General features: G+C 49.4%; 1 protein-coding gene across 1 annotated transcript; it reads left to right on the forward strand.

Annotated features, from left to right (window-relative positions):
- Nucleotides 1-1,973: 1,973 nt before the first annotated feature.
- Nucleotides 1,974-27,191, forward strand: Vil1 (villin 1). The gene is made up of 19 exons (XM_035441032.1): nt 1,974-2,048; nt 2,765-2,839; nt 3,175-3,371; nt 4,365-4,473; nt 4,592-4,702; nt 6,033-6,235; nt 6,335-6,413; nt 6,550-6,648; nt 7,490-7,643; nt 8,253-8,353; nt 8,439-8,576; nt 10,447-10,605; nt 11,492-11,671; nt 12,181-12,326; nt 13,249-13,393; nt 13,829-14,017; nt 16,206-16,274; nt 17,738-17,878; nt 26,762-27,191. The coding sequence occupies exons 1-19, from the start codon at nt 1,974-1,976 to the stop codon at nt 26,873-26,875; spliced, it is 2,484 nt and encodes an 827-aa protein (XP_035296923.1). The 3' UTR covers nt 26,876-27,191.
- The last annotated feature ends 227 nt before the right edge of the window (nt 27,192-27,418 follow it).

Consider the following 27,418-nt stretch of genomic DNA (forward strand, 5'->3'; position numbering starts at 1 on the left):
CGAGACCCTAAATTATCCTATCTCTGTTTCAGCCCTTCACCCCAGTGCTGGGGTTACAGGTGTTCATCACCACACCAGGTCATTTTATTTATTTATTTAAGAGGTGGGGGTGGGACTCCAGGTCTTGTGCATGCTAAACAAGCTCTCTGCCACAGAGCTACAGCCCCAGTCCCCATTTTATCCAGGTGATTATGTAACATTTAACACATTCACAAGCTAGGAAGCTCCCTCTGCTCTCTAGTTCCAGCACTTTTTTATCATCCCAGTGGGCTCACTAATACCCTGTTTCCCCTCCCCAAACCCAGTAACCACAGTCTTTGCCCCTACAGATTTGCCTGTCTGACAAGGTCATGTAAATGGGATGATTTAATATGTATTCTTTTATGACTGGCTCCTTTCTCTTGGCACAGTTTGTGTTGGGGACGTGAGTCATTACTGTGCTCCATCTTACGGTTTAATAGTGTTCCTTTGTATGGATACACTACTTCCTGTTTCATTTACTGATGGACATTTGTGGTCCCACCCACCACTACTATCACCACCACACCCCCCACTCCCCCCTTTCACGGCTGTCCTGAGCTCACTATATGGAGACCAGGCTGTGTTTGCACTTTTGACACACTTTTGACACTCTTGTGAATAGAGCCACTATGAACTTCAAGGACAATTTTCTTTTCTTTCTTTCTTTCTTTTTTTCTTTTTTTTTTTTCTTTTTTTTTGTGTGTGTGTGTGTATGCAGGTGCTCACACATGAGTATCTGTGTGTGGAGGCCAGAGAACAAACTCAGGTGTCATTCCTCAGGTATTATCCACTTTTTAAAAAATCTTAATATTGTGTGTGTGTGTGTGTGTGTGTGTGTGTGTACATGCAGGGGTGCAAGCACACCATGGTGCACGTGTGTAGGTCAGAGGACAATTTGTTAAAGTTTTCTCCTTACACCATGTGGGTTTCTGAGATTACATCCCCCTCCTCAGACTCATAAACAAATGGCTGTACTCACTGAGCGATCTCGCTGCTTCCTGCTGCCACGCTCCCCCCCCACCCCCTGCACACAGGGTCACCCACTAACCTAAAGTTTACCAGGTCACCTAGGCCATTGGCCAAGACAGGAATATGCTGGTCTTCATCTCCACAGTGCTGGGATCACAAGCATACACCACCACGTTTTTGTTTTGTTTTGTTTTTTAAGATTTATTTATTTATTTATTTATTTATTTATTTATCAATCATGTATACAGTGCGTGCCAGACGAGGTCACCAGATCACATTACAGATGGTTGTGAGCCACCATGTGGTTGCTGGGAATTGAACTCAGAATCTCTGGAAGAGCAGAAGTCAGTGCTCTTAACCCCTGAGCCATCTCTCCAGCCCCCACCACCACGTTTTAACATGAATCCTGCAGATAGGGCAAACACTTTACCAACTGAGGGATCTCCCTGGCCCTTTTGGTGTTTTGTTTGGTTTGATTTTCTTTGCATAAAACAGGACTTAGTGTTGCATATCTGCAATCTGAAATAGCAAGTTCAGGGCCAGCCTGGGCTACATGAGACCTTGTCTCAAAATATAGTGTTCTGTCTGCATGCATCCTTGCAGGCCAGAAGAAGGCCCCAGAACTCATTATAGATAGTTGTGAGCCATCATGTGGTTGCTGGGAATTGAACTCAGGACCTCTGGAAATCTACCTAGTGTTCTTAACCACTGAGACATCTCTCCAGGCCAGGAAGGGTGTCTTTTAAGTGCTTGGCTATGTAACGGGCACTAAGCAAGCCAATGTAGGCATTTGAATGAGAGAGGTTACCATCAAAGCTGGGTGGGAAGGCTGGAGCCCAGACTCTAGTGGTTAAGAACCCTACCACCACCGCTAGGGAGCCAGCTTCCCTTCCTCCTTCCTCTAGGCCTCAGGTCTGAGACTGGGGCACTCTTAGCTTGATGGCCATGGCTTTCACATGCCTTCTCCTCTAGGCTCATCCACCATGACCAAATTGACCACCCAAGTCAAAGGCTCTCTCAACACCACCACTCCAGGGTTACAGATATGGAGAATCGAGGTGAGTCCTGTCTGGATGGGGGTTCTGGGATTCAGGAGGGTAGAGGAAGCCTGGCATTGCCCAGTTTCCTCCAGCCATGCTCTGCACACTTCAGGGAGATGCTGGTGCCACCTGAAGCCAGTTCCAGCCCTGCTCCCTGCTCCCCTTTTCTCCATTTCTTCCTCATCTGCCTTTAGCCCTCTTCTACTTCCTTGTCCTTTTCTGCTCCATTTCCTCTCTAGTTCCCACCATCCCTCCCCCACCCCTCCCCACCCTCCCCACCCCTCCCCCACCCCTCCTTCCCATCCCTTTCCTCCACCTTTCATTCCTGGGCTCTGATCTTTTTGATTTGGGGTATTTTGTGCTGCTGGGGTTGGAACTGAGGGCCACACCTGGTAAGGACTCTATCGCTAAGCAACACCCAAGCTTTGCTGGACCCTGCATCCTCAACGCCCATTCTCCTACACATGCCCTGGTCAGCTTCCCTTCTTGGTGGTTCTGATAGCTCCTGTGACATCTGCCTGACCTGAATCAGTTCACGCCTCCCTAGGTAATCTGATGATGTCCTGTTCCCAGGAGACCACTGTATTGATCCCCAAACTTACTGCAGCCACATGCTCGGCACAATACACAACAGCCTAGAATGGCTAGGCCCAGGCAGTATCCTAGCTTCAGTATCCTAGCTAGGCGAGACTACATGTTTGCCACCATGCCAACTGTGAACTTGCTCTCCTCAGGCTATGCAGATGGTGCCTGTTCCTTCCAGTTCCTTTGGAAACTTCTTCGATGGTGACTGCTATGTAGTCCTGGCTGTAAGTAGGTTGGGCCAGGAGGGGACTGAACAGGGAGAAAAGCCTGCTGGATATTAGCTCTTGAGCCATCAACTCAATCAGTCTTAGGGGACTTCTGAGTTGGTTCACCTTTTATTATTATTATATATTTGGTGTGTGTGTGTGTGTGTGTGTGTGTGTGTGTGTGTGTGTGTGTGTGTGTATTTCAGTCCTCAGGGCTCTTGACAGTAGGCCAGAGGCCTCCTTGCACAGGCTCACCTGTGGCCCAGGGTCCAAGTCTGTGGGAGACCATGCAGAATGGGAGAGGGGACCATGGGAACCCAGGTCTCACTACACAAGATGCCCTCCTCCCCCAGATCCACAAGACCAGCAGCACCCTGACCTATGATATCCACTACTGGATTGGCCAGAATTCATCCCAGGATGAGCAGGGGGCAGCTGCCATCTACACAACACAGATGGATGACTACCTGAAGGGCCGGGCTGTCCAGCACCGCGAGGTCCAAGGCAACGAGAGCGAGACTTTCCGAGGCCACTTCAAGCAAGGCCTTGTGTAAGGAGGGCTGCATTGGGGCTGTGGAGGCTCCAAGACTGGTCATTGGAGGTGGGGATTGGGACATGGGACCTGGGCTGAAGAGTCGGGGACACTTAAAGCTCATTGTATGAGACTGGACAGTGGGAGGTGACCTGGGCCAGGAAGAGAGCTCTGGGGATTGTGGGAAGCTCATATGGCTTTTGCTCTTTTTTCTCTACCTTTCCACCCTTATTTCTGCTGCTGTCCTGACCTGGGCCCCGTCTCTCTGAGTCTACTTTCACTTGACTTACCCCTTGAGTTCTTCTAAAATCCTGTGCTATGTGAATTCTGTACTTTGGCTCCTGTCTAGGTGTCTTGGGCTGCCCAAGGTGCCTGAGGCTCCCGGGCTATTATACTGAGCCCCACCCCTCAGGCTAACTCTCAGGTGGCTGTTCCCTCTTCTCTAATCAGGCCTTTCCCTAACAACCCACGCCTTCAACCTTTTCTAGAAAAGTCTTAAATTCTGTCGGACTGGATTTTCTCATGGAAACACTGGCTTCTCCAGGGCTGATTTGCCTTTTCGCTGTAGAAGACCGAAGCTCTCCAGTCAGCCCTAGTCCCTTTTTGTCTTGCTCTTTTCTGCCCGTACCACAGCCTGGCATTATTCTCTAGACATTTGAGTGGCATCTCTCCCTTATTCCACTTTAGTCCCCTGTGGCTGGGGCCCTGGCCTTATTCCCATTTTCTTCTCTCCAGATCACCATGGTTGTCTTTGCAGACCCTTCTGCAGGCCAGGGAGCTAGGGTAAGGGGTAGGAAGACCTACATTGCAGCGTCAGGTACAACAGCATGCCACAGGCCAACCAAGGGCTTGCAGGACACTGATGCCAAGTGCAACTTTGATGTTTGAACCTTAAGTATTTCCTTCGCCTCAGCCTGTCCCACTCGGAGCTTCTGAGGGCCCCAGGCATCTCAGGACCTTGGCATAACTCCTGACCCAACGCCTTTGAGTCAGTTTTCCTTTCTTTCCCAGGATCCAGAAAGGGGGAGTGGCTTCTGGCATGAAGCATGTGGAAACGAACTCCTGTGACGTCCAGCGACTGTTGCATGTCAAGGGCAAGAGGAATGTGATGGCTGGAGAGGTGGGCAGGCCCAGCTGGGACCCTGGCTACCAACTGAGCAGGGCTGAGTGAGTGAAGGGGGCTAGACAGGATGCTGATGAGGCTCTCAGTGGGCTCTGGACCTCCCTGTGCCCTTTAGGTGGAGATGTCCTGGAAGAGTTTCAACAGAGGGGATGTCTTCCTGCTGGACCTTGGCAAGCTTATCATCCAGTGGAATGGGCCAGAGAGTAACCGCATGGAGAGACTTCGGGTAACCCTGACAGGGCACCTCATCTCTGTAACTCAGCATGCCCCACCTACTTCAGCAGCCTCAGCGTCAACTGCCCCAGTCAAACCTCTGCTCTCCCCCCACCCCCGCCCCAGCTACCTCCACTCCACATGCTTCTCTTTTTGTTCTTCTGGGTATGAGTGACATGGATCAGCGTCTTCATGTGCAGGAAGAGCCGTGCGTACTGGCGACTAACCTTTAAGGTGGAATAGTCCCTGTAGCGTGGCAGACCCCATGCTGAGCCTTCCGTATCCAGGAATGGATGAAGTGGGCAGAAGCTGCCATCCCTTCAAAGAGCCACATAGGAAAGAGAGAACCAGAGGAATGGTTGCTGGGGGAGTGAGGCACTAGGCATGCCGGGAGAGGCTTTGGGGATTAGATGGAGGTGAGGAAAGGCTCTGGGGCAGGAAGGTGGCCTGGTAGGGAGTCCTTCAGCCCAGTAGGAGCATGATGAGCAGGCAGCAGGTCTCACAGGCAAGATGTGTGGCCAGCCGGTTGGGGGAAAAGGGTTAGGTCTTTTACATGGTACACCCATCTGATTTCTGAGCAGACATGGGTTGGGGAGAGGACCACATGGAATCTGGGCTTCATTTTGTTTGGGATGAGGATCCAAAGTCTTATATTTGAGAACAGTAGGGCCAGTGGAGGGCCAGTTCCTGAGATGGGAAGCTCTCAGGGAGAAACTGGGCACTGCTGCCTATCTGAAGAGGGTCTGTCCTATGATGAGAGCCGAGAGCCAGGCTGGAGACAAAAGCACAGGTATGACTAGCCACAAGGGTTGAGGGACTCCAAAGTGCTCACAAAGGGAGAGGCTTTGGACTGAAAAAGAGCTACAGTGTACATGTACATGAAAGCTGGCACACAACATATGCATGCTTGTGTGAGCGTTCATGGAACTGAGCCATGTGTGCGAATGTGTTTGTGCATAGGTATGCACCTGTGGATTTGTGTGTGTACTGTGAGCATGAATGTGCCTTGAGCACACTGAGTATAGTTCTAACATCTTTGAGGGTCAGCTTTTGTACAAAGCCGTGAAGGAAAACCACAGATTCCTACCAATGTCAAAACTTAGGGCCCAGCAAGACCATCCCAAAGCACCCTTACTCCTCCCCCACTCCCACCCCTTGCCCACCCACCTATGAGGAAATCTACTTTCCCATGGCTTCCTACCGTTTCCTCATACACCTGAAAAGCCTTGTCTCCACCCAGCCCTTGCAGATGTGCAGGGTGCCGTGGGGTTTGCCGAGTAGAATTCAGGACTACTACACTATCCACTGCCAACCTTCTTGGGTTATCTGTGACTTTCCTGCAGGGCATGACCTTGGCCAAAGAGATCCGAGACCAGGAACGCGGCGGTCGCACCTACGTGGGTGTGGTGGATGGGGAGAGCGAAGGGGATTCCCCACAGCTGATGGCAATCATGAACCACGTGCTGGGCAAGCGCAAGGAGCTGAAGGCGGCGATTTCTGACTCAGTGGTTGAGCCAGCGGTTAAGGCTGCACTTAAGCTGTACCAGTGAGTTCTGGGCTGGGGCCTTCCTGCGTGCTGGGGCCTTGCTGGGGTAGGGTGTTCTGGCTGTGGCACCTCCTATCCATGCCTTGCTTTGTCCCGCAGTGTGTCTGACTCAGAAGGAAACCTGGTGGTTAGAGAAGTTGCCACACGGCCGCTCACACAGGACCTGCTCAGACATGAGGTGAGAGGTGCTGGAGGAACCCAAGCGAGGGACACCTACAAAGTGTTGAAGCAGATGTAGGGGGAGAACTGGCACAGCCTAGCCCCCACCTTACCGACACCACAGGCTCATTTAGTTTTTTCTCTACCGACTTTAGGACTGTTACATCCTGGACCAGGGGGGCGTGAAGATTTTCGTGTGGAAGGGAAAAAATGCTAACGAGCAGGAGAGGAAGGGAGCCATGAGCCAGGCCCTGGTAAGGAAAGGGTCTAGCCCAGTGGTTCTCAACCTTCTTAACACTGTGATCCTTTAATACAGTTTCTCATGTTGTGCTGACCCCTGAGCATAAAATTATTTCATTGCTACATTATAACTGTAGTTTTGCAACTGTTACGAATCATAATATAAGTATTTGATATGCAGAATATCTGATATGTGATCCCAAAGAGATCGAGACCCACAGGTTGAGAATTTCTGGTCTAGTAGCAGCAGTAGAAGAACAGGACTCAGAACAGGCGATAGCACCAGGCAGAATCCAAGGAAGATTCTGGAAGGGCCGGGCTAGGGGCAGATGGACCCTGTTGTTGTGGGCTGAGGTCACCAGCTTCCTGGTTCTCAGCCTATGAGTGAGTTGACCACCAGCCTATCTTGGGCCTCCCCAGGGTTTTGGGTGTCTCTTCCCCATGCAAGAGCTTGGTTCAGAGAAGGGAATGGCTAGTCTTCCTTCAAAACTATTGAGTGGGCTTGGAGCCAGGGCCTAGTCAGGGTTCGTGTCTGCAGTCAGTGTTGGATTGGAGTGGGCATTAGAATTAGAATTGAGGAGGTGTAATTAAGCTGGAGGTCAGATCTGTTGGAATCAGAGTTAGGTGTGGGGTCAATATTAGATTCAGAGTTGATGTTAGAGTGTTAGGTTTGAGACACTATCAGGTCTGGCTTTGATTGGAGTAGGTTAGTAGGGTTACGTTTGGGGTCAGCATTGGGGTTGGGGCTGGATGTGTTCAGGGTTGGGGCCAGGAGGATCTGGCTTTGGCTTGCATGGGGGTGTGGAGACTGCAGACAGGAGTCGATAGTCTGCAGCGGCCCCCTTACTTTCCCAGAACTTCATCAAAGCCAAGCAGTACCCACCGAGCACACAGGTTGAGGTGCAGAACGACGGGGCCGAGTCAGCCATCTTCCAGCAGCTCTTCCAGAAGTGGACAGTGCCCAATCGGACCTCAGGCCTGGGCAAAACCCATACAGTGGGCTCCGTGGGTGAGAACCCATGCCCCTGCCCTCCTTTCCTGATGCCCCTCTTCCAACACCTTTCTCCCTGGCTCTCAGCTCGTGGGTATCAAAAGCCCCGGGGATGAAAGAAACTCAAGAGTTATACACAAAAAGGGAATTTGAACGACTTGTCTTTTATGCAGAATGGGGTTGAGCCTCCTGGGGAACCAAACAACTTCTCACCAGACTATTTGCTGAGGGCAGAGTGTGTACCAGACACTGGAGGAGGAGTTCAAATGAGAGAACAGCTTGTAGCCTCCATCACTGTGGGCTTCCTGCCAAGCTGGGAGGCAAGGCAGTGATTGAAGTCTGAATGCTATAGGGAGTCAGATTAAATAGAGCTCTCTGCTCTTGACCCTGGACTGTCCTCAGTGGCTTCCCTGGGAGCCACTGATTAGGACAGTGCCTTAGGGGCCTGGAGCTGTCACTTAGCTCTACTGCTCTCCATCTGTGTGACCTTGATAGACAGATGACTCTGTCTGGCTTTAGTTTCTTCATGTGTCGTGTGGGTCTACGAATACCATCCAGCACTCTGAACTGTAGAGAGGATGTGGGGCACTTCAGCTAGTGACAATTGGTGTGTCCTCATCTCTCCAGCCAGGGTGGAACAGGTCAAGTTTGATGCTATGTCCATGCATGTACAGCCTCAAGTAGCTGCCCAGCAGAAGATGGTGGATGATGGGAGTGGGGAAGTACAGGTGAGTGAGGGAAGGAGGGCAGGTGGGTGGAAAATGGCTAGTGGAACCCAGTTGGGACCTCATGCAGGACTGATTCTTGTCCCAGGTGTGGCGCATTGAGGACTTAGAGCTGGTGCCTGTGGATTCCAAGTGGCTGGGCCATTTCTATGGTGGAGACTGCTACCTGCTGCTCTACACCTACCTCATAGGAGAGAAGGAACACTACTTGTTGTATATCTGGCAGGTGAGGCCCTGCCCACCCCACCTGCAACACAGCTGCTCAGCTCTTCCCATCCCACCTGCAACACAGCTGCTCAGCCCTTCCCACCCCACCTGCAGCACAGCTGCTCAGCTCTTCCCACCCCACCTGCAGCACAGCTGCTCAGCTCTTCCCTTCCCACCTGCAACACAGCTGCTTGGCTCCCCATCCCACCTGCAACACAGCTGCTCAGCTCTTCCCACCCCACCTGCAGCACAGCTGCTCAGCTCCCCATCCCACCTGCAACACAGCTGCTCAGCTCTTCCCACCCCACCTGCAACACAGCTGCTCGGCTCCCCATCCCACCTGCAACACAGCTGCTCAGCTCTTCCCACCCCACCTGCAGCACAGCTGCTCGGCTCCCCATTCCACCTGCAGCACAGCTGCTCAGCTCTTCCCATCCCACCTGCAACACAGCTGCTCAGCTCCCCATTCCACCTGCAGCACAGCTGCTCGGCTCCCAATCCCACCTGCAACACAGCTGCTCAGCTCCCCATCCCACCTGCAGCACAGCTGCTCAGCTCCCCATCCCACCTGCAGCACAGCAGGTGTGTCAGCAGGTGTGTCAGATGCCTGGGTGCAGGGAGTGAGTTGGGTGATATTTTTCTGAGGATGGAGCAGGAAAAATAGAGTATGTTTGGGGTCAGGCATGGGTTTGAGGTGAGCCAGGGCTGGGCTGGGGAAGGATTAGAGTTGGGTTTAGGGTCAGAAAGAATCACAGTCTATTGGGGTTAGGTTTTGGTTGTGTTCAGTGTAGGCTTGATGGGGAGGTTTTGGATCCAGCCAGGCCAGATTTGGGGATGGCTGGGGATGTAGCTTAGTTGGTGGAGTGCTTCCCTAACATACACAAAGCCCTAGGTTCAGTTCTCAGCCTTGTATCTCACCTGGTGTGGTGGCAAATGCCTATAATCCCAGCACTCAGGAGGTGGATAAGGGAGGATCAGTAGTTCAAGGCCATCCTAATCTATATAGCACGTTCCAGGCCAGCCTGGGATATATAAGACCCAAAAAAAAAAAAAAAAGGCCAGGCAGTCAGGCAGTGGTGGTGCACATCTTTAATCCTAGCACTTAGGAGGCAGAGGTGGGCAGATCTCTAAATTTGAGGCCAACTTGGTTTACAAAGCTCATTCTAGGGCATCCAGTACTGTTATCAAGGGCCAGGGCATCAAGCAATACACAGTAAGACTCTGTCTCAAAAGAAAAATATTGGGTAGCCAGAGAGATGGGTCAGTGGGTAAAGGTGCCTGCTGCCGAGTCTGATGCTGGGAACTCCATTCCTGGAACCCACATAGTGGGAGGAGAGCATGGCTCCTAAAAAGTCTTTGGCTTCTAGACTTGTACTATGGCATGTGTATGCTCTCTCTCTCTCTCTCTCTCTCTCTCTCTCTCTCTCTCTCTCTCTCTCTCCCATGGTTTAGCTCTTGCTGTCTTCCTGTCTTGCTGTCCTGGAAACTTACTATATAGATTGTGCTGGCCTTGAACTCACAAGAGATCTGCCTGCCTTTGCCTCCTGAGTACTGGGAATAAAGGTGTTCGCTACCATGCCTAGCCCATACATGTAAACACACATGCATACATACTTTTTTTTTCTTTTTTGGTTTTTCAAGACAGGGTTTCTCTGTGTAGCTTTGGAGCCTATCCTGGCACTCGCTCTGGAGACCAGGCTGGCCTCGAACTCACAGAGATCTGCTTGCCTCTGCCTCCTGAGTGCTGGGATTAAAGGCACCACCAATGCCCGGCAGCCTGCATACTCTTAAACAGTGTAATAAAATACTTGAAATTGGGTTGGAATATAGTGGAGGCAGAGGATAGGGTCAAGCTCAGGACCCCATCCCTCCTCCTTGCTTATTTCCAGGGAAGCCAGGCCAGCCAGGATGAAATTGCAGCCTCAGCTTATCAAGCTGTTATCCTGGACCAGAAGTACAACGATGAACCAGTGCAGATCCGGGTCACAATGGGCAAGGAGCCGCCTCACCTCATGTCTATCTTCAAGGGGCGCATGGTGGTTTATCAGGTGCGGCTGCTGAGCGGCGAGTGAGGCAACCAGGAGATGGGGAAGGGGTTGTATGGTGGGCATGAGGCTGGGCGGAGCTTGCTCCTCATAGGAGAGGTCCCTTGTCATGTAGAAATTTGGTGATAGAAACCAGCATGTTTGTTTTAGAACCATAGGGAAGGAACCCTCACTGTATACAAATGTTATTTACCCTTCTCAATCTCTGCTACATGAAAAGGGAGGGGTTCTTTTGGGGGGGAGGCTATATTTGCTGTACCTGCCCAACAATATGATCTAGGCATCTCGTGCAGCTGTTTAAGCAATAATCTGTTTATGGTGAACCTTCTAAGCACATAGTCTTTTGCAACTCGGGAAGTGAAGCGAGACATGACCGAACACTTGTTGGGAGGGGACAGTTGACAGTTCACGTGGCTTTGTCGAAGCAGTGAACTCCCAGCTCAAAGCACCTCGTAGTTAAATGCCAGAGATGGGAGTTGGCATCAGTGGGAGGCAGAAACACAGTAAGTGGGCAGAAGGCAGAGAATATGTGGTGGGAAGGAATTCAGAGGACCTCTACACATTTGGGGGAAACTAGAGAGCTCACGGCGGTAGAAGGAGGGATTACTATGCAGGGGCCTCGGCCCAGAGGGCTTATGGAAGGACAGAAAGAACACAATATAGTTTGTGTCTTCATTTCAAGTTTCATCGGCCTTTAAGGGCCAGCAGAGGACCTGGATTTGACACAAAAGCAGCGGAGAGCAGCCACTGAGACTTTTGAGCCGCAGAGTGTCAAGATCAAAGCTGTTTTGCATCTGGCTCCTCACCCTTTTCTCTCCCTGGGTGTACTTTGTGTCATCATGTCACACACCTGCATCCCTGTCTTCTTGCCTTCCCCTTATGCCTGCAGGGAGGTACTTCCCGAGACAATAACTTGGAGCCCGTGCCCTCCACAAGGCTGTTCCAGGTCCGGGGAACCAGTGCCAATAACACCAAGGCTTTTGAGGTTACAGCCCGGGCCACCTCCCTCAACTCCAATGATGTCTTCATACTCAAGACTCCATCCTGCTGCTACCTGTGGTGTGGGAAGGTGTGTGAGGGACACACCATGACATGAAGCGGGTCCAAGGAACCCCTCAGTCACAGAACAGATCAGGGCAAAGCTGGGAGACTTCTGATGATCAGGGCCCACTCACAGGTCTACTGTGGTGGCCCAAGAGTCTTCCTTGTGTAGGTCTGGTCTTTTCTGTGTCTCTTTGATTTTTTTTTTTTTTTTTTTTGGTCAGGATCAGCCTTTTTTGTTCCTTTCATATGAGGCACCCATCTGTTAGGACTTGCCTGTCTCAGCTCTTTCCCTGCCTTGTCTGTTGTCTATCTGTCTTACTCTGAGTGGGGTGCATCCCTCATCTTCTCTGCTATTCGTTAAGACTTTAACAGGATAGGGGAGAGAGAAAACTGTCCCTCATGGGTGTGCTTGGCATCCTGATCCAGAAGGACTGTCTCAGACCCAGGAGCTTTGGCAGAATGCAGCAGGAGGGTAAGGAAGAGGGTGTCACCAAGGTTGGCCTTCCTTACAATAATGACCTCTCTCTTCCCTAGGGATGTAGTGGGGATGAGCGGGAGATGGCCAAGATGGTTGCTGACACTATCTCTCGGACAGAAAAACAAGTAGTGGTGGAAGGACAGGAGCCAGCCAACTTCTGGATGGCCCTGGGCGGGAAGGCGCCCTACTGCAGCACCAAGAGGTGATAGTCCAGCATCTCCTCCTACTCCCATAACCCCTAGCAGGCTCATACAGGGGCTCTGTGACAGGGTCCCCAGGTTGAATGAGGACCAGCATACCCTTGGAGCATCTGGGTGTGAGACACATCCATGCTGCTCACTGTGCAGTGCTTAGGGCTGGGCATGAATGTGTCTAAAAAGGGGAGGTATTCAAGAAAGCAGATCGAAGCTGGAGAGATGGCTCAGAGGTTAAGAGCACTGCCTGCTCCTGCAGAGGTCCTGAGTTCAATTCCCAACAACCACATAGTGGCTCACAACCATCTGTAATGAGATCTGGTACCTCTTCTGGCATGCAGGCATACATACAGGCGGAATACTAGATACATAACAAATAAATGAATAAATCTTAGAAAGAAAGAAATAAAGAAAGGAAGGAAGGAAGAGAAAGAGAGAGAAGGCGAGAGGGAGAGAGAGAGGGAGGGAGGGAGAAAAGGAGGGAGAGAAAGAGAGAGAGGAGAGAGCTATCTGCTTTTCAGGAAGAAAGTGCCAGAACCCAGGCCCTTTCTCTAGAGACTGACACAGGCCCCAAATGCTGTGGGACAACAGCACAAGCCCTTTTCTGAATGTTCCTTTCTAAAGAGTATCCATGTTCTACAAACCTCCAGTTTAAAGGCAAAGGGCCTGTACTGAGTACAGAGAGACAGTGGGAGGATAGCAGGAAAAACTTTCTCCAGGGCCATGGATGAGCTCCTGGATGGCATGTCCAGAAAAGCAGTGGGGGATTGTCTCTTGAAGCATTATTGAAACAAGAGGGAACCCTTTTGCCAGCCATCAGACAGGACATTTTGTGAGAAGATGGCCTTACCATGTAAGAGTCCTTCAACTCTTCAGTCCTTGTGTTTCTCAAGTCTCCGTGCCCCGTGCTTGCTTCTGCCCACTCTACAGGCTGCAGGAGGAAAACCAAGTCATCACCCCTCGACTTTTTGAATGCTCCAACCAGACTGGGCGCTTTATGGCCACAGAGATCTTCGACTTCAATCAGGATGACCTGGAAGAGGATGATGTGTTCCTGTTGGATGTCTGGGACCAGGTAGGATGAGAGGTCTGGAAACTACCTCGTCCCACCTTGGTTCCTAGCACCAAGAGGCCCCAGTGGCTTTAGGGTAGGAACATCAAGGTCTGGGAGCCTCTATTCTTCCTTCTTCTGAAGAGGGAGAAAGAAAGGGGCATGCCCTGATCACCCCATGACTTCTTTATTTCCCAGGAAAGGAAGCAGGAAAGTTGTCAGGCATCTTGGGCTCTAGGGAAACAGAGTGCCACATAGTCACAGAATATCTCAGGAGCAGCATCTGGCCAAACTCATTTCCCAGATGTCAAGGCCCAAACAGGTTTTGCTTAAGGTCATTAGCTGAATAAAGACAGGTTTTCCTAGTTGGAATGAGCTAAGGTGAAGCCTATGGGCATGGGGAATGCCCATGTTGCTCACCATGCAGGAAGGACTAAGGGACCTTGGGGCTCTCCACAGGTCTTCTTCTGGATAGGGAAACATGCCAAAGAGGAAGAGAAGAAGGCTGCTGCCATCACTGTACAGGAATACCTCAAGACCCACCCCGGAAACCGAGACCCCGAGACCCCTATCATTGTGGTGAAGCAGGGACATGAGCCCCCCACCTTTACAGGCTGGTTCCTGGCTTGGGATCCCTTCAAGTGGACTGTGAGTAGCCCGCCAGTTCTCATGGTTCAGCATACCCTCCCTCCAGGTGGCTTCATGGCACATACTGGTCAGGAATGATGGTATAAGCCTGAGATCCCAGTTTTGGGGAGGCAAAGGCTGGAGGATCAGAAGTTTAAGACCATCCTTGGCTGCATGAGGATGGTCTCAGCTTGAGCTAGTTGAGACCCTGTCTTAACAACCTACCAGCAAAAACAAAACAAACAAACAAACCCTAAGGCTTGTAAGCACAGTGGACAAGACATGCCTGTGTTTCTAGCACTTGAAAATGGAAGTAGTAGGATTTCAAGTTCAAAACCAGTCTGAATGACATAGCAAAGAACAAAAACAAAATAAAAAAGTTGTGGGCATAGCTTAGTGGCAGAGCACTTGCTTGGCATGCACAAAGCCCTGGCAACATGCACACGTGGCATGCATGCAAGCGTGTGTGTGTGTGTGTGTGTGTGTGTGTGTGTGTGTGTGTGTGTGTGTGTAGGGGTGTGCAGGGGTGGGTGTTGTTATAGTGTACTGTTTTGTGTTATACAAAGCTGTTGGAAATTGATTAGAATTAGACAAAATTCAAGACTCAGTTCTTCACAGGGTGCAGTTGTGCCCAGCACCTGCAGTGGCCATATGTGATGGCACATACAAAGGACAGTTCTTCCAGGCTAACCCAGAAAGTCCTCGATGCCAGCAGAGGACACGCCTGCTGCTCTAAAGGGCAATCTCTGTGGCTCTAAATTCTTTTTTTTTTTAATCTTGGGTTTCTTAAAATAATTTATTTATTTTATGTGCACTGGTGTTTTGACTGCATGTATGTCTGTATGAGAGAGTTGGGTCCTCTGGAACTGGAGTTAGAGACACTTGTGAGCAACCACCATGTGGGTGCTGGGAATTGAACCTAGGACCTCTGGAAGAGTTGTCAGTGTTCTTAAACACTGAGCTATCTCTCCACCTTCCCCACCCTCCTCGTCCCATCCCCCCACCCCTGCCACCTCAGTACAGTGGGTCACATATGTACTCTTACTGGGGAACAGTGCGTCAGGCCTCCAGAGGCCCAACCCCAAGGCTTGTGACTCTGGATGTTTTAAACTCCTAGAAACAATGAATTTAAGGGCAGAGAACTTAATTTTTTCAAATCTGCTGCACTTCCCCCCCTTTATCCATCTTCAGGATTGATTAAACAAGTCTCCCGAGACCCCATGTGTGTGCGCTATGTGTGCCTGTACATATAAGCACAAGTGTGTGTGTATGTGCATGCATGCACGTGTATGTACGCATGCCGAGGCCTGAGGTTCATATCAGGTGTCTTCCTTGATCATTCTCTACTTTTGTCTATTGAGGTAAACCCAGAGCTCATAGGTTCATCTAGTATAGCTAGCCAGCTAGCCCCTGGGGCGGGGGTGGGAGGGTCCCCTGTCTCCACTTCCTGAGAGGCTAAGAGGCCGAGGTTACATATAGGCAAACTGTTAGTGCCTGCCTAGCTGTTTTATGTGAGAGCTGGGGATCTGAACCCTATTCCTCACAATTGTGAGACAAGCACCTCTATCCACTGAGCCATCTCCCAGCCTCAGATTAAGCAAATTTTAAGGTAGCAGTGTGGATTCCTGGCCTCACAATCACTCCAATCCCCCAACCCAACCGTCCAGATGGGCCTGCCCTCACCTCGTTTGTGCCTCTCTGGACCTCATTCATTCATTCTCTCAGAAAACGTAATTCACTTAGGGAGCTCAGATGTGTCACTCTGGGTCCTAGGCCCTAGGTCTTATATATGGAGGAGGCTCCTAAAACTCTTCCTCCCTCCCCTGTCCTCTGCTGGGGCTCCCCTTAAGTGCCCCAGGTCCCCCGAGTTTCCCAGAGTTCATGCTAAGTAGGCAGGATGTAGGTAATGCCTGTGGCTATTTGCACAGGCTTCACAAGGGACCGAGGGAGCCCACACTCATCTTCATTCCCTTGCCCAGATGAGCAAGGCGACTTAACCACCTTGCCCTGCCCTTTCTGATGTCAGCCCCTTTGGTCTTGTCCTCTCCATCGTCATGAGGGACCGCCTTGTTTACTTGCTCACTCTGAGCCACCTCCTGCCCTCTCCCAACCTAGTCCCAGATCAGCCTTCTTTCCACCCTTAAACAAAACAGCCATTTAATTCCGCTGCTGAGATGGAGGTCTGATCTGTTGTTTACTTTATTTGCAGAACGTCAAATCCTATGATGACCTGAAGGCAGAGCTTGGAAACTCTGGGGACTGGGGCCAGCTTGCTGATGTGAGTATGAGAGCCGAGCAAGCAGCATGGCTAGCTCTGAATGGCCTGGAGGTGGCCCTCCCTATGGGAGCTGAGGATGCTAAGAGAGAAGACATCAGCCTCTTTTATCTCACCGCCATCGCCTCTCTCTTCCTGTGGAAGTCCTTGTAACACCCATGTGTCTCTATTTCCAACTGAAATGGCCTCCATTTTTTTTTAACCACCCATGAGACAGCATACTAAAATGCAGATTTTTTTTTTCCTGGCATAGTGATGAACAACTATAGTTGCAGAGCTCAGGAGGCTGAGGCAGGAGGACTGTATAGAAATACCCAGACTCCAAAGAAACAAACAAAAACACCCAGAAACAAAATTAGCAAATTTCAAGGCTCCATTCCAAAATATTTTGAGTTGGCTCCCAGGAGTATGCAAGCTTTTGCTTGTTCACGTGTATGTGATGTATGTACGTGTGCACGTGTGTTCCCGTGTGTGGAGGTCAGAGGCTGATGTGAGTGTCTTCCTGATGGCTCTCGACTTCATTTACTGAGTCAGGTCTCTTGCAAACCCCTGAGCTCCCCGGTTCAGCTGGTCTAGTAGCTAGCCTGCCTCTGGCATCCCTTGTCTTTGCTTCTGGGGTATGCTGGACTGCCAGCCACTCTGCCTGGCTTTTATGTGGGTGCCAGGGACCCAAACTCCAGTCCTTATACTTGCCTAGCAAGTGCTCTATCCATCAAACCATCTCCTCCGCCCCAAGCTTCTGCAAGCTTTAAATGAAAGGCCTAGTGGTTTGGTGTACTTAAGTCATGGCCTGCCTGCCCTTGGGAAGAGGTGACCTCTGTAGGCACCATTACCCTTGGAAGCACTTCCCCAGGCAGAATGCTTGTGACTCTTTCTGTCACTTATCAGAGTGTGTTTAACCTGTAGGCTTGGGATATGAGGCTGTGAACTCAAGCCTTCCTTTGAGAAGGTCACAGGCCCACAGAAGAAACAAGGCAGGGCTAACTCCCTCACACATCAGGACCTGAGAGCAACTTCTCTCAAGTAATTAGTGGGGACATTCCCGCTGCCTCCAATCACAGGTTGAGACACTGTGGGTCTTCCTTAGCCCCTTCTGGTGGACAGCTAGGTCAAGGCTGAGTGCATTTATAGATGACAGTTTAAAACAGATATGAGAGAAAGGGTCATAAATGTCACACTGGGGGTGGGGAAGATGGAGAAGTTAATCCCTGATCAAATAGTCAGAAGCAGGGCATCTGGGACTAGCTCTGGGTCCAACGGAGATGGTTTAATATGTTTTACTGAGCGGAGTGTGTGTGTGTGTGTGTGTGTGTGTGTGTGTGTGTGTGTGTGTGTGTGTGTGTGTGTGTAACAGGGCACAGGGAGAACCAGGAGAGGACTCCTGGAAAAAGTACCCTAGAATGAAGAGCACGACAATTTAGGCTGCAGCTCCACAACTGCTGAAGTGTGTTTTCCTTCTTTCCTAGGAGGTCATGAACCCCAAGGCGGACAGGTTCACTGCCAGCACCAGCCTCAGTTCTGGGCCCCTGCCCATCTTCCCCCTGGAGCAGCTGGTGAACAAGCCTGCAGAGGAGCTCCCTGAGGGCGTGGACCCCAGCAGGAAGGAGGTGAGTGGGGCACACCCAGCAGGCTGAGACCAGTCCATTGTACTGGAAAAACCTAACTGAGCTCCGACTGTGCCCCTAAGAGGACTGGTGCTGGGGATTCCTTGGTGGGCACAACACCTTCGTGGCAGTTCACACCCCCTGAACAGGGCAGAGCAGCCCAATTACCACTCATCTGAGCCTAGGTGCTGCCAGGTGCAGCCAAGGTGAGGTTGTATGGGCATCAGGAGGAACATTATGAGTCAGCGGTCACCTTCTGGAAGGTGACAGGAACTTGAGTTATGGGAGCAAAGTGAATTCTTCCTGGAGAGCAGCAACTGTGAAGGCAAGAGGCCCAGGAAATAAGCACAGGAGCTGGGGACAAACACTGGTGAGAGAGGCAGGGGGAGGGTTGTGCCTTTGGGGACCTGTTGTGGCTGAAGCAGTGGAAGTCAGGTATTCATCTTTTGAAGTTTAAATTAAAATTTTATTTTTTTGAGGTAGGGTCTCACTATGTAATCCCTGGCTGATCACTATGTAGATCAAGCTGGCCTTGAACTTATAGTGATCCTTCTGTCTCTGCCTATAGCATGCACTACTAAGTATGCTTTTTTGTTTTTGTTATTTTTATCAATTAATTGATTAACTTATTTATTTATTTGAGACAGGGATTCTCTATGTCCTGGAACTCATTATATAGACCAGGCTGGCCTTGAACTTAGAGAGATCTTCTGCCTCTGCCTCTTGAGTGCTGGGATTAAAGGCATGCGCCACCAAGCTTGGTCTCTGTTTTTGTGATTTCAAAAAAGATTTTTTTTTTAATCATTTGTGTGAGTATGTGCTGGTACGAGAACGAATATGGGTGCAGGGGCCTGTGGAGGCTAGAGGCATTGCACCCCTGGAGTTAGAGTTACAGGTGCTTGTGAGCTGCCTAGTGTGACCGCTGGGAGCTGGACCTGGGTCCTCTGCAAAAGCAATATGTACTCTGAACACTGGGTCATCTCTCTAGGCCTCCTGTAGCACAGACTAGCTTCAAACTTGCTATGCAGTAGAGGATGACTTTGAACTTCTAATCTTTTACCTTCATTCCCCAAGTACTGGGATCAGAGGCTTTTGCCCACATGCCAGGACTCAAACTCCCATTTTTAAAAGCTCCTCTGGCTGCATAGTGAGGAACAGATTAACAGATGGCAAAGTGCAGCGGGACACCTGCTAGGAGACTCACTGCTCACGTGGAGAAGGCGGAGCCTAAAGGATGTGGCCCCTAGTGAAGGAGAAAGCTTAGACTGTTTAGGAGAGAAAGCTGGTGACATGCATTACTGGGTCAGGACCATGAAGGAGGGAAAACTGTGTCATTCACAAGATAGAAAACCCTGGACCAGTAAAGCTCAGAGTTTTTCTGTCATTTGAAGCAGTGGTTCTCAACCTTCCTAATGCTGCAATCCTTTAATACAGTTCCTTGGCCGGGCATTGGTGGCGCACGCCTTTAATCCCAGCACTCGGGAGGCAGAGGCAGGTGGATCTCTGTGAGTTCTCGGCCAGCCTGGTCTCCAGAGCGAGTGCCAGGATAGGCTTCAAAGCTACACAGAGAAACCCTGTCTTGAAAAACCAAAACAAAAAACTAAATACAGTTCCTCATGCTGTGGTGACCCCCAACCATAAAATTATTTTGTTGCTACTTCATAACTGTAATTTTGCTGCTGCTATGAATTATAAATATCTGATTTGAGACCCCAAAGGGATCGAGACCCACAGGTGGAGAACCACCGATTTAAGGCCTCATCCAGGCTGCAGGGTGCTTTGGTAGGAAGGCACTTCAGAGGACACTGGGGCTCCTCAGTACAACAGTCTCCCTGGTAATGGCAATGTCAGGCCTCTGTGGCTGCTTGGGGTTGTCATGCCACCCGGGCTGCAAGAAGAACTTGTTAAAAAATAGTCTGAGGGGCTGCAGAGATAACTCAATGGACAAAGCACTTCCTGCACAAGGGTAAGGACCTGAGTTCAAATCCTCAGAATGCAGGTAAAGCTGGCTAGAGGTAGCATGTGCTTGTAATCTCACTGCTCCTACATCATGATAGCAGGCAGAGACAGGAGACTGTCTGGAAGCCCAAGGCCAGCTGGTCTGGGGTACGCAGCAGTGAAAAAAATAAGAGATCCTGTCTCCAACCAGGTGGGAGGTTAGGACTGCCACCTGAGGCTGACCTCTGTCACATACACCTTCCCAGGTGTGTGCTTGTGCTCATACAATACACGCACATACATCATACACATAAAACCATATCATGAGCTGGGCATGGTGGCTTATACCCACAATTCAAGTACCTAGGAGGCTGACGCAGGAGATCATCCTAAATGTGAAGCTAGCTTGGACTGCATAATTGAAGTCCTTCCTGCTTTTTGCCTCACAGCGCTCCATCATGTGGTTTCTTCTGGCTTCTTCTCCTGTGTGACTGTAGAAAGCAAGGAGACATTTATGTCCTTCCTAAAGCTCTGGGACGCTCTCACTGGAGGCAGAACTTAGTTGGTCTCTGGAACACAGAAAAGTTTTAAAACAGTAGGCATGGTGGAACGTACCTATAACCTCAGTGACTGGGGAGCTGAGGCAGGAGGATCATTTCTAGTTTGAGCCTACTTAGTGAATTCAAGATCAGCTTGGGTTATTCTGTAAAATGCATATCTCTATCTACCATCCTATTCTACAGTCAAGAAAACTATTATCTAGGGTTGGGAAGATGACTCAGTCAGCAAGTGCTTACTGTGAAATCCAAGGACCTGAGTTCAATCCCTGGTACCCATATCAAATGCCATGCATGGCAGTGGAGAAATAGCACAGAGCACCAGAGGACTCAGAGTTCCCAGCACCCACCAGGTGGTTGCCAACCATCCATAATTCCAACTCCAGGGTTTTGTTTTGTTTTGTTTTGTTTTGTTTTGTTTTCCCTCGAGACGGGTTTCTCTGTATTGTTTTGGAGGCTGTCTTGGAACTCACTCTGGAGTTCCAGGCTGGCCTCAAACTCACAGAGATCCGCCTGCCTCTGCCTCCTGAGTGTTGGGATTAAAGGTGTGCGCCACCACTGCCTGTCAGTTAGCCAGCCTTAAACTAGTGAGTTTCAGGCTAGTGAGAAACTGTCTCAAAAAAACAAGGTAAATGGCTCCTAAGATTGTCCTCTGGCTTCTACACACCACATACCTACACACACACACACACACACACACACACACACACACACACACACACACACAAAGTGCGTGCCCGCTTTCGCCAAAAAAAAATCCCTTCTAGACGAAGAAAACTAAGGCCCAGAGAGGGAAAGTAACTTGCTTGAGGTTAATTAGCTAGTTGCACAGTCAGAATTAGGGTAAGGACAGCAAGCAGGGTGGGGACCAGACCAGGTCCTGAGTGCTAGTACATGTGCTATAAGAGAAGCCTTCTGGGGTGGGGCAGCATGCCCCTGAACAGAGAGCTGACAGGCTGAAACGGAGGCTAATGCTGAAGAGGACAGGATCAACACAGCCCAAGAAGACTCAGGTTATTTAACATCAGCTGTCAATAGCTGATTGTTTTTTAAGATTTTTTTAATAGGCAGGGCCTCCTTATATAGCCTAGGCTGGCCTCAAACTCTAGAGATTCCCTTGCTTTTGCTTCCCAAGTGCAAAAGTGTTGTTTCATTTTTAAAATATTTTTTAGGAATTTTTTGAGTGTGTGTTTTGTCTACATGTTTGTATGTACACCACATGCATGTCTCTTGTCTGCAGAGGTCAGAAGGCATCAGATCCCCTGTAATGAGCCATCATGTTGGTGATGGGAAATGAACTTGTGTCCTCTGCAAGATAAGCAAGTTTCTTAACCTCTGAGCCTTCTCTCCAGCCCTTGATTTTTTTTTTTTTTTTTTTTTTTTGAGACACGGTTTCTCTGTGTGGCCCTGGCTGTACTAGAACATGTGCTATAGACCAGGATGGCCTCAGACTTAGAGATCTGCCTGTCTCTGCCCGATGAGTGCTAGGATTAAAGATGTGCACTGCCAGGCATGATTTTTTTTTTTAAATCATGGATATACTATGCATCTTGTTGAGAAAGGAGAGAGTAGGATTTCAGACTGCTGGGCAGTGGTGGCACACGCCTTTAATCCCAGCACTCGGGAGACAGAGGCAGATAGATGGATCTTTGTGAGTTTTAGGCCAGCCTGGTCTACAGAGCGAGTTCCAGGACAGCTAGGGCAACACAGAGAAACCCTGCCTTGAAAAGCCAAACCAGAAGATTTCAGACCTTTTTGGCTCCCCCAAACTCTGATGGTGAGCCATCAGTTAGAGCGGGGTGGGGGGGTCTCCATGAAGGCAGCAGCAACAGGGCAACGGAAGTGTCGATGAATCAACCACAGGCAGACAGATATGGCCCCCAGTGAGGCTGGAAATCAGCTTGCAGGCCTGCAGAATTCAAGAGCAGGACCCATGAGCGATGCAACTTCATCGGGACGAGCAGTCCCTGCTATCTAGCTGGGGTCAGAGTCCAGCAGTCTTGACACAGCTGGGAAGTCCACCTTACTGGGCCTGGGAGGGGACTGTGGATCCATGTGCAGAGCTCAGTCTTAGCAGCTGCAGCTGGGACAAAAATAGGGAAAGAGATTCCAGTAACAGACTTGGCATCCAGCAGCTGTCTCCCACTGATACTCTTATTTACTCTATTCCAAAACAAGGTGCTCTACTGCCCTACCTGGGGACTACAAAGGCTCCCAGGAGCCTTGTGGAGAAAATGCCCAGCCTGGGAGGCAGGCCTAATGACAGGGTAGGGAACAGGGGATGTCACACCCACCTGAGCTTGAAGCCGCTGCATCTACAGTGTTTTCTAAGCTGCTGCTCAATGAAGCCACTCTGGGAGTCAGACAAATGTCCCCTAGGGCAACTTCACTTCAGGAGAGCAGCCAAAGATTTAAACAACGCCTTGCACATACTAAGCAAATGCTGGATTACAGAGCTCTCCTGCCTATACCTTCCAAGTTCTGGGTTACAGGAGTGTGCCAAGATGTCATTTCCCCCAGCCTTTTAAATTTTAACTTGCTAATTATTTATTTTTAAAGATTTAATATTTATGTGTGCGGGTGTTTTTCTTGAATGCATGTCTGTGTACTATGTGCATGTAGTACTTCTGGAGGCCAGAAGAGGGCGCCAGATCTCCTGGAACTGGAGTTAAAGATGGTTGTGAGCCACCATGTGGGTGCTGAGAACTGAAGCTGGGTCCTCTGCAAGACCAACAAGTGCTTTTAACCACTGAGTCATCCCTCCAGTGTCTGTCTGTCTGTGTATCTATCTATCTATCTATCTATCTATCTATCTATCTATCTATCCATCCATCCATCCATCCATCCATCCATCCATTTATAGACATAGTCTTACTATGCAGCCACGGCTGGCTTGCAAATACCATGTTGGCCCGGAACTCAGAGACCTGCCTGTCTCTGGAGTGCTGGTGTAAAAGGCATGTGCTAGAATGCCAGATTCCCAACTTTTTGGGGGTGGTTTGGGGTCTCACTATGCAGCCTTGACTGTGTAGACTGGATGAGCCTCAAACTCAGAGATCCACCCGTCTCTGCCTCTTGAAGGCTGAAATTCAAAGCATTCCTCAAGCTGGGTGCCTTTAATCCCAGCACTCGGGAGGCAGAGCCAGGTGGACCTCTGAGTTTGAGGCCAGCCTGCTCTCCAGAGAGAGTTCTAGGGTGACACAGAGAAACTGGCTTGAACAAAAAAAAAAAAATGTGTATATGCGGGGCTGGAGAGATGGCTCAGCAGTTAAGAGCACTGACTGTTCTTCCAGAGGACCCAGGTTCAATTCCCAGCACCCACATGGCAGCTTACAACTGTCTATTCTCTAGTTCCAGGATCTGATATCTTTACCCCAATGCATATAAAATAAAGGTTAAGTAAATTATTTTTTAAAAATGTGTATGTGCAAGCACCTGCAGAGGCCAGAATCGGGCACTGGATCCCCTGGAGCTAGAGTTAATAGGTGTTGGGTAGCCGGGAACTGCCCAACAGGAGTGCTGGGAACTGAATTCAGTCTTCCAAAAGAGCAGCACTTACAAGAGTGCTGAGCTGTCACTCCAGACCCAGTCAGTCTTAAAAAACAGAATGTTTGAGAGACAGTCTTGTTAGGTTGCTCAGGTCAGCCCTGAACTCAGTCTGTAACCCTTGAACTTCCAATTATCCAACCTCAGCCCCTCTGAGTACAGACGGCACCACCAGTTCCAGCCCTGCTCCTGTCAATGCCTAGGGAAGTAGATGAGGACTGAGGGACCACTACCTTATGACCACTTTAATCTGGCTCTTATTTGAGTGAGTCTGGTGGGTAGTTAGCAGCCTTAAACAGCATAGCCATCCTCCTATCATCTCAGAGCTCAGGGATAAAGGTCACTTTAGTCAGTTTCCTCTTACATCTTAAAATATCATGTATGTGTGTGGGTAGTGACTCCCAATGGCTACTTCAAGCTAGGAGTGCAAAGTTCCACTGTGCTATTGAACCATCAGTGTCACTCACAGGATGAGCTAGTCAGGGTCATTTATCCAAGTATGCTACTAGGCAGAACTGGATTCTGAATTTGTCCTTTCGTAGCTTCTCCTCTTACACTGTTCCCTCCCTCAGGCCTGCATTTTGCAGTGATGATTCTAACCATCCCTAAGCAAAAACCTTTCCTACAAAATAACCAGCTGGCATGTTCAAGGAAATAGAAGGTTGGTGGGGCGTAAAGTGTCTTTAGTCAGGAACCTGAAGACCAAGAGAAAGAAACACACACGTAATGCTGAAGTTCTGGTCACCTGCAAGCATAAGAGAACAACTGCGAGCCTAGGGTGGAAAGAGGGCAAGCAACTGCCACAGTGCTCCTGAAGCAGTTCCACTCAAGGCAAGAAGTCAGGTGTGATGTAGGTGAGGACTCCAGGAATCAGAGCACTATGGCTTTCTTGTTAGCTTCACCTGAAAACAGTTTAAGTCGCTTCTCTGTCTGCAGGGGACTGGCTTCAGACCCTCAGGGTACCAGAATACAAAGATGCTGCTGCTGTATAGAAAACAGCAGGGTTTTCTGCAATTGCATATAATACTCAAGTATCCTTCCATATACATGAAATCATCTCAATTTAAATTAGTACAATGTAAATGCTCTGCAGTTATGCCATGTTGTTCAGAGGTAATGGTAAAGTCTGCATACGTTCTGCACAGTGTTTTTCATACATGTAGAACCTACTACTACCGAGAGCTGACTATTCAAATCAAACTTCATGCCTTTGTCTTTGAAGGGCAGGCATTTTTTTTTTTTTAACTTCTTTATTTTTCCAATACAGTTTCTCTGTAGCTTTGAAGGCTGTCCTGGAACTTGATCTGTAGACCAGGCTGGCCTCCAACTCACAGAGATCTGTCTGTCTCTGCCTCCCGACTGCTGGGATTAAAGGCGTGCACCACCACTGCCTAGTGCCATAGCACATATGGTGGGCAAAGGACAACTTCGGGGTGTCATTTTCTGCTTCACCAGGTGGGTTCCAGAACCAAATTCAGGTGCTTAGGCTAATAAGCCAGCACCTTACCTACTAAGCCACTTTGCCAGCCCCCACATAGCGTTTCTGAGTACTTTTTTTTTTTTTTAATTAATGTGTATGTGTGCATTTGACATGTATGCAGGTGTCCAGGGGCCAGAAGGTGGTGTAGAATCCTCTAAAGCAACAATTCTTAATCTTCCTAATGCTTGCAACCCCTTAATACAGGTTCTCATGTTGTGATGACCCCCAACTGTTGAATTATTTTCATTGCTACTTCCTAATTTTGCTGTTATGAACTGTAATATAAATATTTGATATTTAGGACATCAGATATGTGATCCCCCACAAGTAGAGAGCCCTACTGTAGAGCTAGAGTTAGAGATGGCTGTGACCTGTTCCATGTGGGTGCTGGGAACAAAATTGCTATCCTCTCTGGAATATCAGGAATCATTCTGAACTGCTGAGCCATCTATCCAGTCCCTTGAATACTTTCCTTGTGAGATACTTTTTTTTTTTCCCATAAATGGTACACACCTTTAATCCCAGCACTTGAGAGGCAGAGGCAGGAAGGTCGCTGAGTTTGAGGCCAGCTAAGGCTCTTATACAGAGAAGCCCTGTCTCAAAAACAAACATGGGGCTGGAGAGATGGCTCAGTGGTTAAGAGCACTAGCTGCTCTTCCAGAGGACCTGGGTTCAATTCCCAGCGCCCACATGGCAGCCTGTAACTGTATCTACGATTCTGGGGGATCTGACACCTTCATACCACTGCACATAAAATAAAGTTAAATAAAAAACCAACCAACTAACCAAACACACACACACACACACACACACACACACACACACACACACCCTAGCCAGGTGTAGTAGTGCACACCTTTAGTCCCACTACTCAGGAGGCAGAATTCTAGGCCAGCCAAGGCTACATAGTAAGATCCTATTTCAAAGAAAGAAGTATCTTCCATTTTGGGCTAAGAATATAGCCCTGCGTTTGAGCTCAGCAACATAAAAACTACCTGGCAGCACTTGCCTGTGATCTCAAGTGCCTGGGAGGTGGGAGCAGGTCTAGGAGCTCAAGGTCTGCCCTAGCAGAGTTCAGGCCCCAGCCTGGGTCACTCGGCTTTAGAGCAGGAGTCTGCAGATAACAGAAGCACCTTAAACAAGCCAAGATCTGAGACCTGACTTCAAGACTCAGATGGCAGGCAGAAGCCTCTGGTTGACTACACGGTCATTTATTTATTCACTTCCTCCTCCTCCTCCCCTTTTCTGGCTCATGACAGTGTTAGCTTTTGTTCCTCATTTGTTTGATCATATGTCACATCTGCATGAGTCATCCAAGCAAACCCAGGGGAAGACTGTGACCTTTGCCCTCTGGTCCTCTCCTAGGAGCACCTGTCCATTGAAGATTTCACTAAGGCCTTGGGGATGACTCCAGCTGCCTTCTCTGCCCTGCCTCGATGGAAGCAACAAAACCTCAAGAAAGAAAAAGGACTATTTTAACAAGTATAGCTCTGGCCATCCAGCAGCCCCCTACCTGCCTATGAGGGCTTTCTTCTGCCATTACTGGTTTTAGTGTTGTGCCAGTTGAAAATGTCCAATTGTATCTACGAGCCAGTGTAACCATCCCTTCTGTTTACATTAGTGATCTATTCATTCCTTCAGAAAGATGCAGCGTCCCCTGAAGTCTTGTTCTAGAGTTCTCTTTCCTTAGAGGAGCAGCCAAACACTGCAGTTGCCATTAGCATCTGCATTTTTCTTCAGCACTTTCATTTACAGCAGGACGGCTGGAATGTTGGGCAATTTGACGTCATTTCCACGGGAAGGCCTTTCCTCACTGCCTTCTAGGGTGCTAAGTCAGGGAACTCCCTTCTTTGAAAGCTGGAGACCTAAAGGGAAGTATGAGAGGTGGTGTTATTTCACCCTTCCTTCATACTCTGACATGACAAAGGGAAAGCTTAGCTAAAAGCCAACGCTGGGCTTACATGCTGTTACCCAGAAGTCTCTGCAAAGCTTTAGACTCCTCAGATGGCAGTATCAGGAACA

Source organism: Cricetulus griseus, chromosome 2, assembly GCF_003668045.3.
Source record: "Cricetulus griseus strain 17A/GY chromosome 2, alternate assembly CriGri-PICRH-1.0, whole genome shotgun sequence".
NCBI lineage: Eukaryota > Metazoa > Chordata > Mammalia > Rodentia > Cricetidae > Cricetulus > Cricetulus griseus.

Coding starts and splice junctions, on each gene's coding strand:
- Vil1 (XM_035441032.1), top strand. CDS start 1,974: ATGACCAAATTGACCACCCAAGTCAAAGGCTCTCTCAACACCACCACT. Junction 11,672..12,180: donor GCTACCTGTGGTGTGGGAAG/GTGTGTGAGGGA, acceptor TCTCTTCCCTAG/GGATGTAGTGGGGATGAGCG. Junction 13,394..13,828: donor TGTTGGATGTCTGGGACCAG/GTAGGATGAGAG, acceptor GGCTCTCCACAG/GTCTTCTTCTGGATAGGGAA.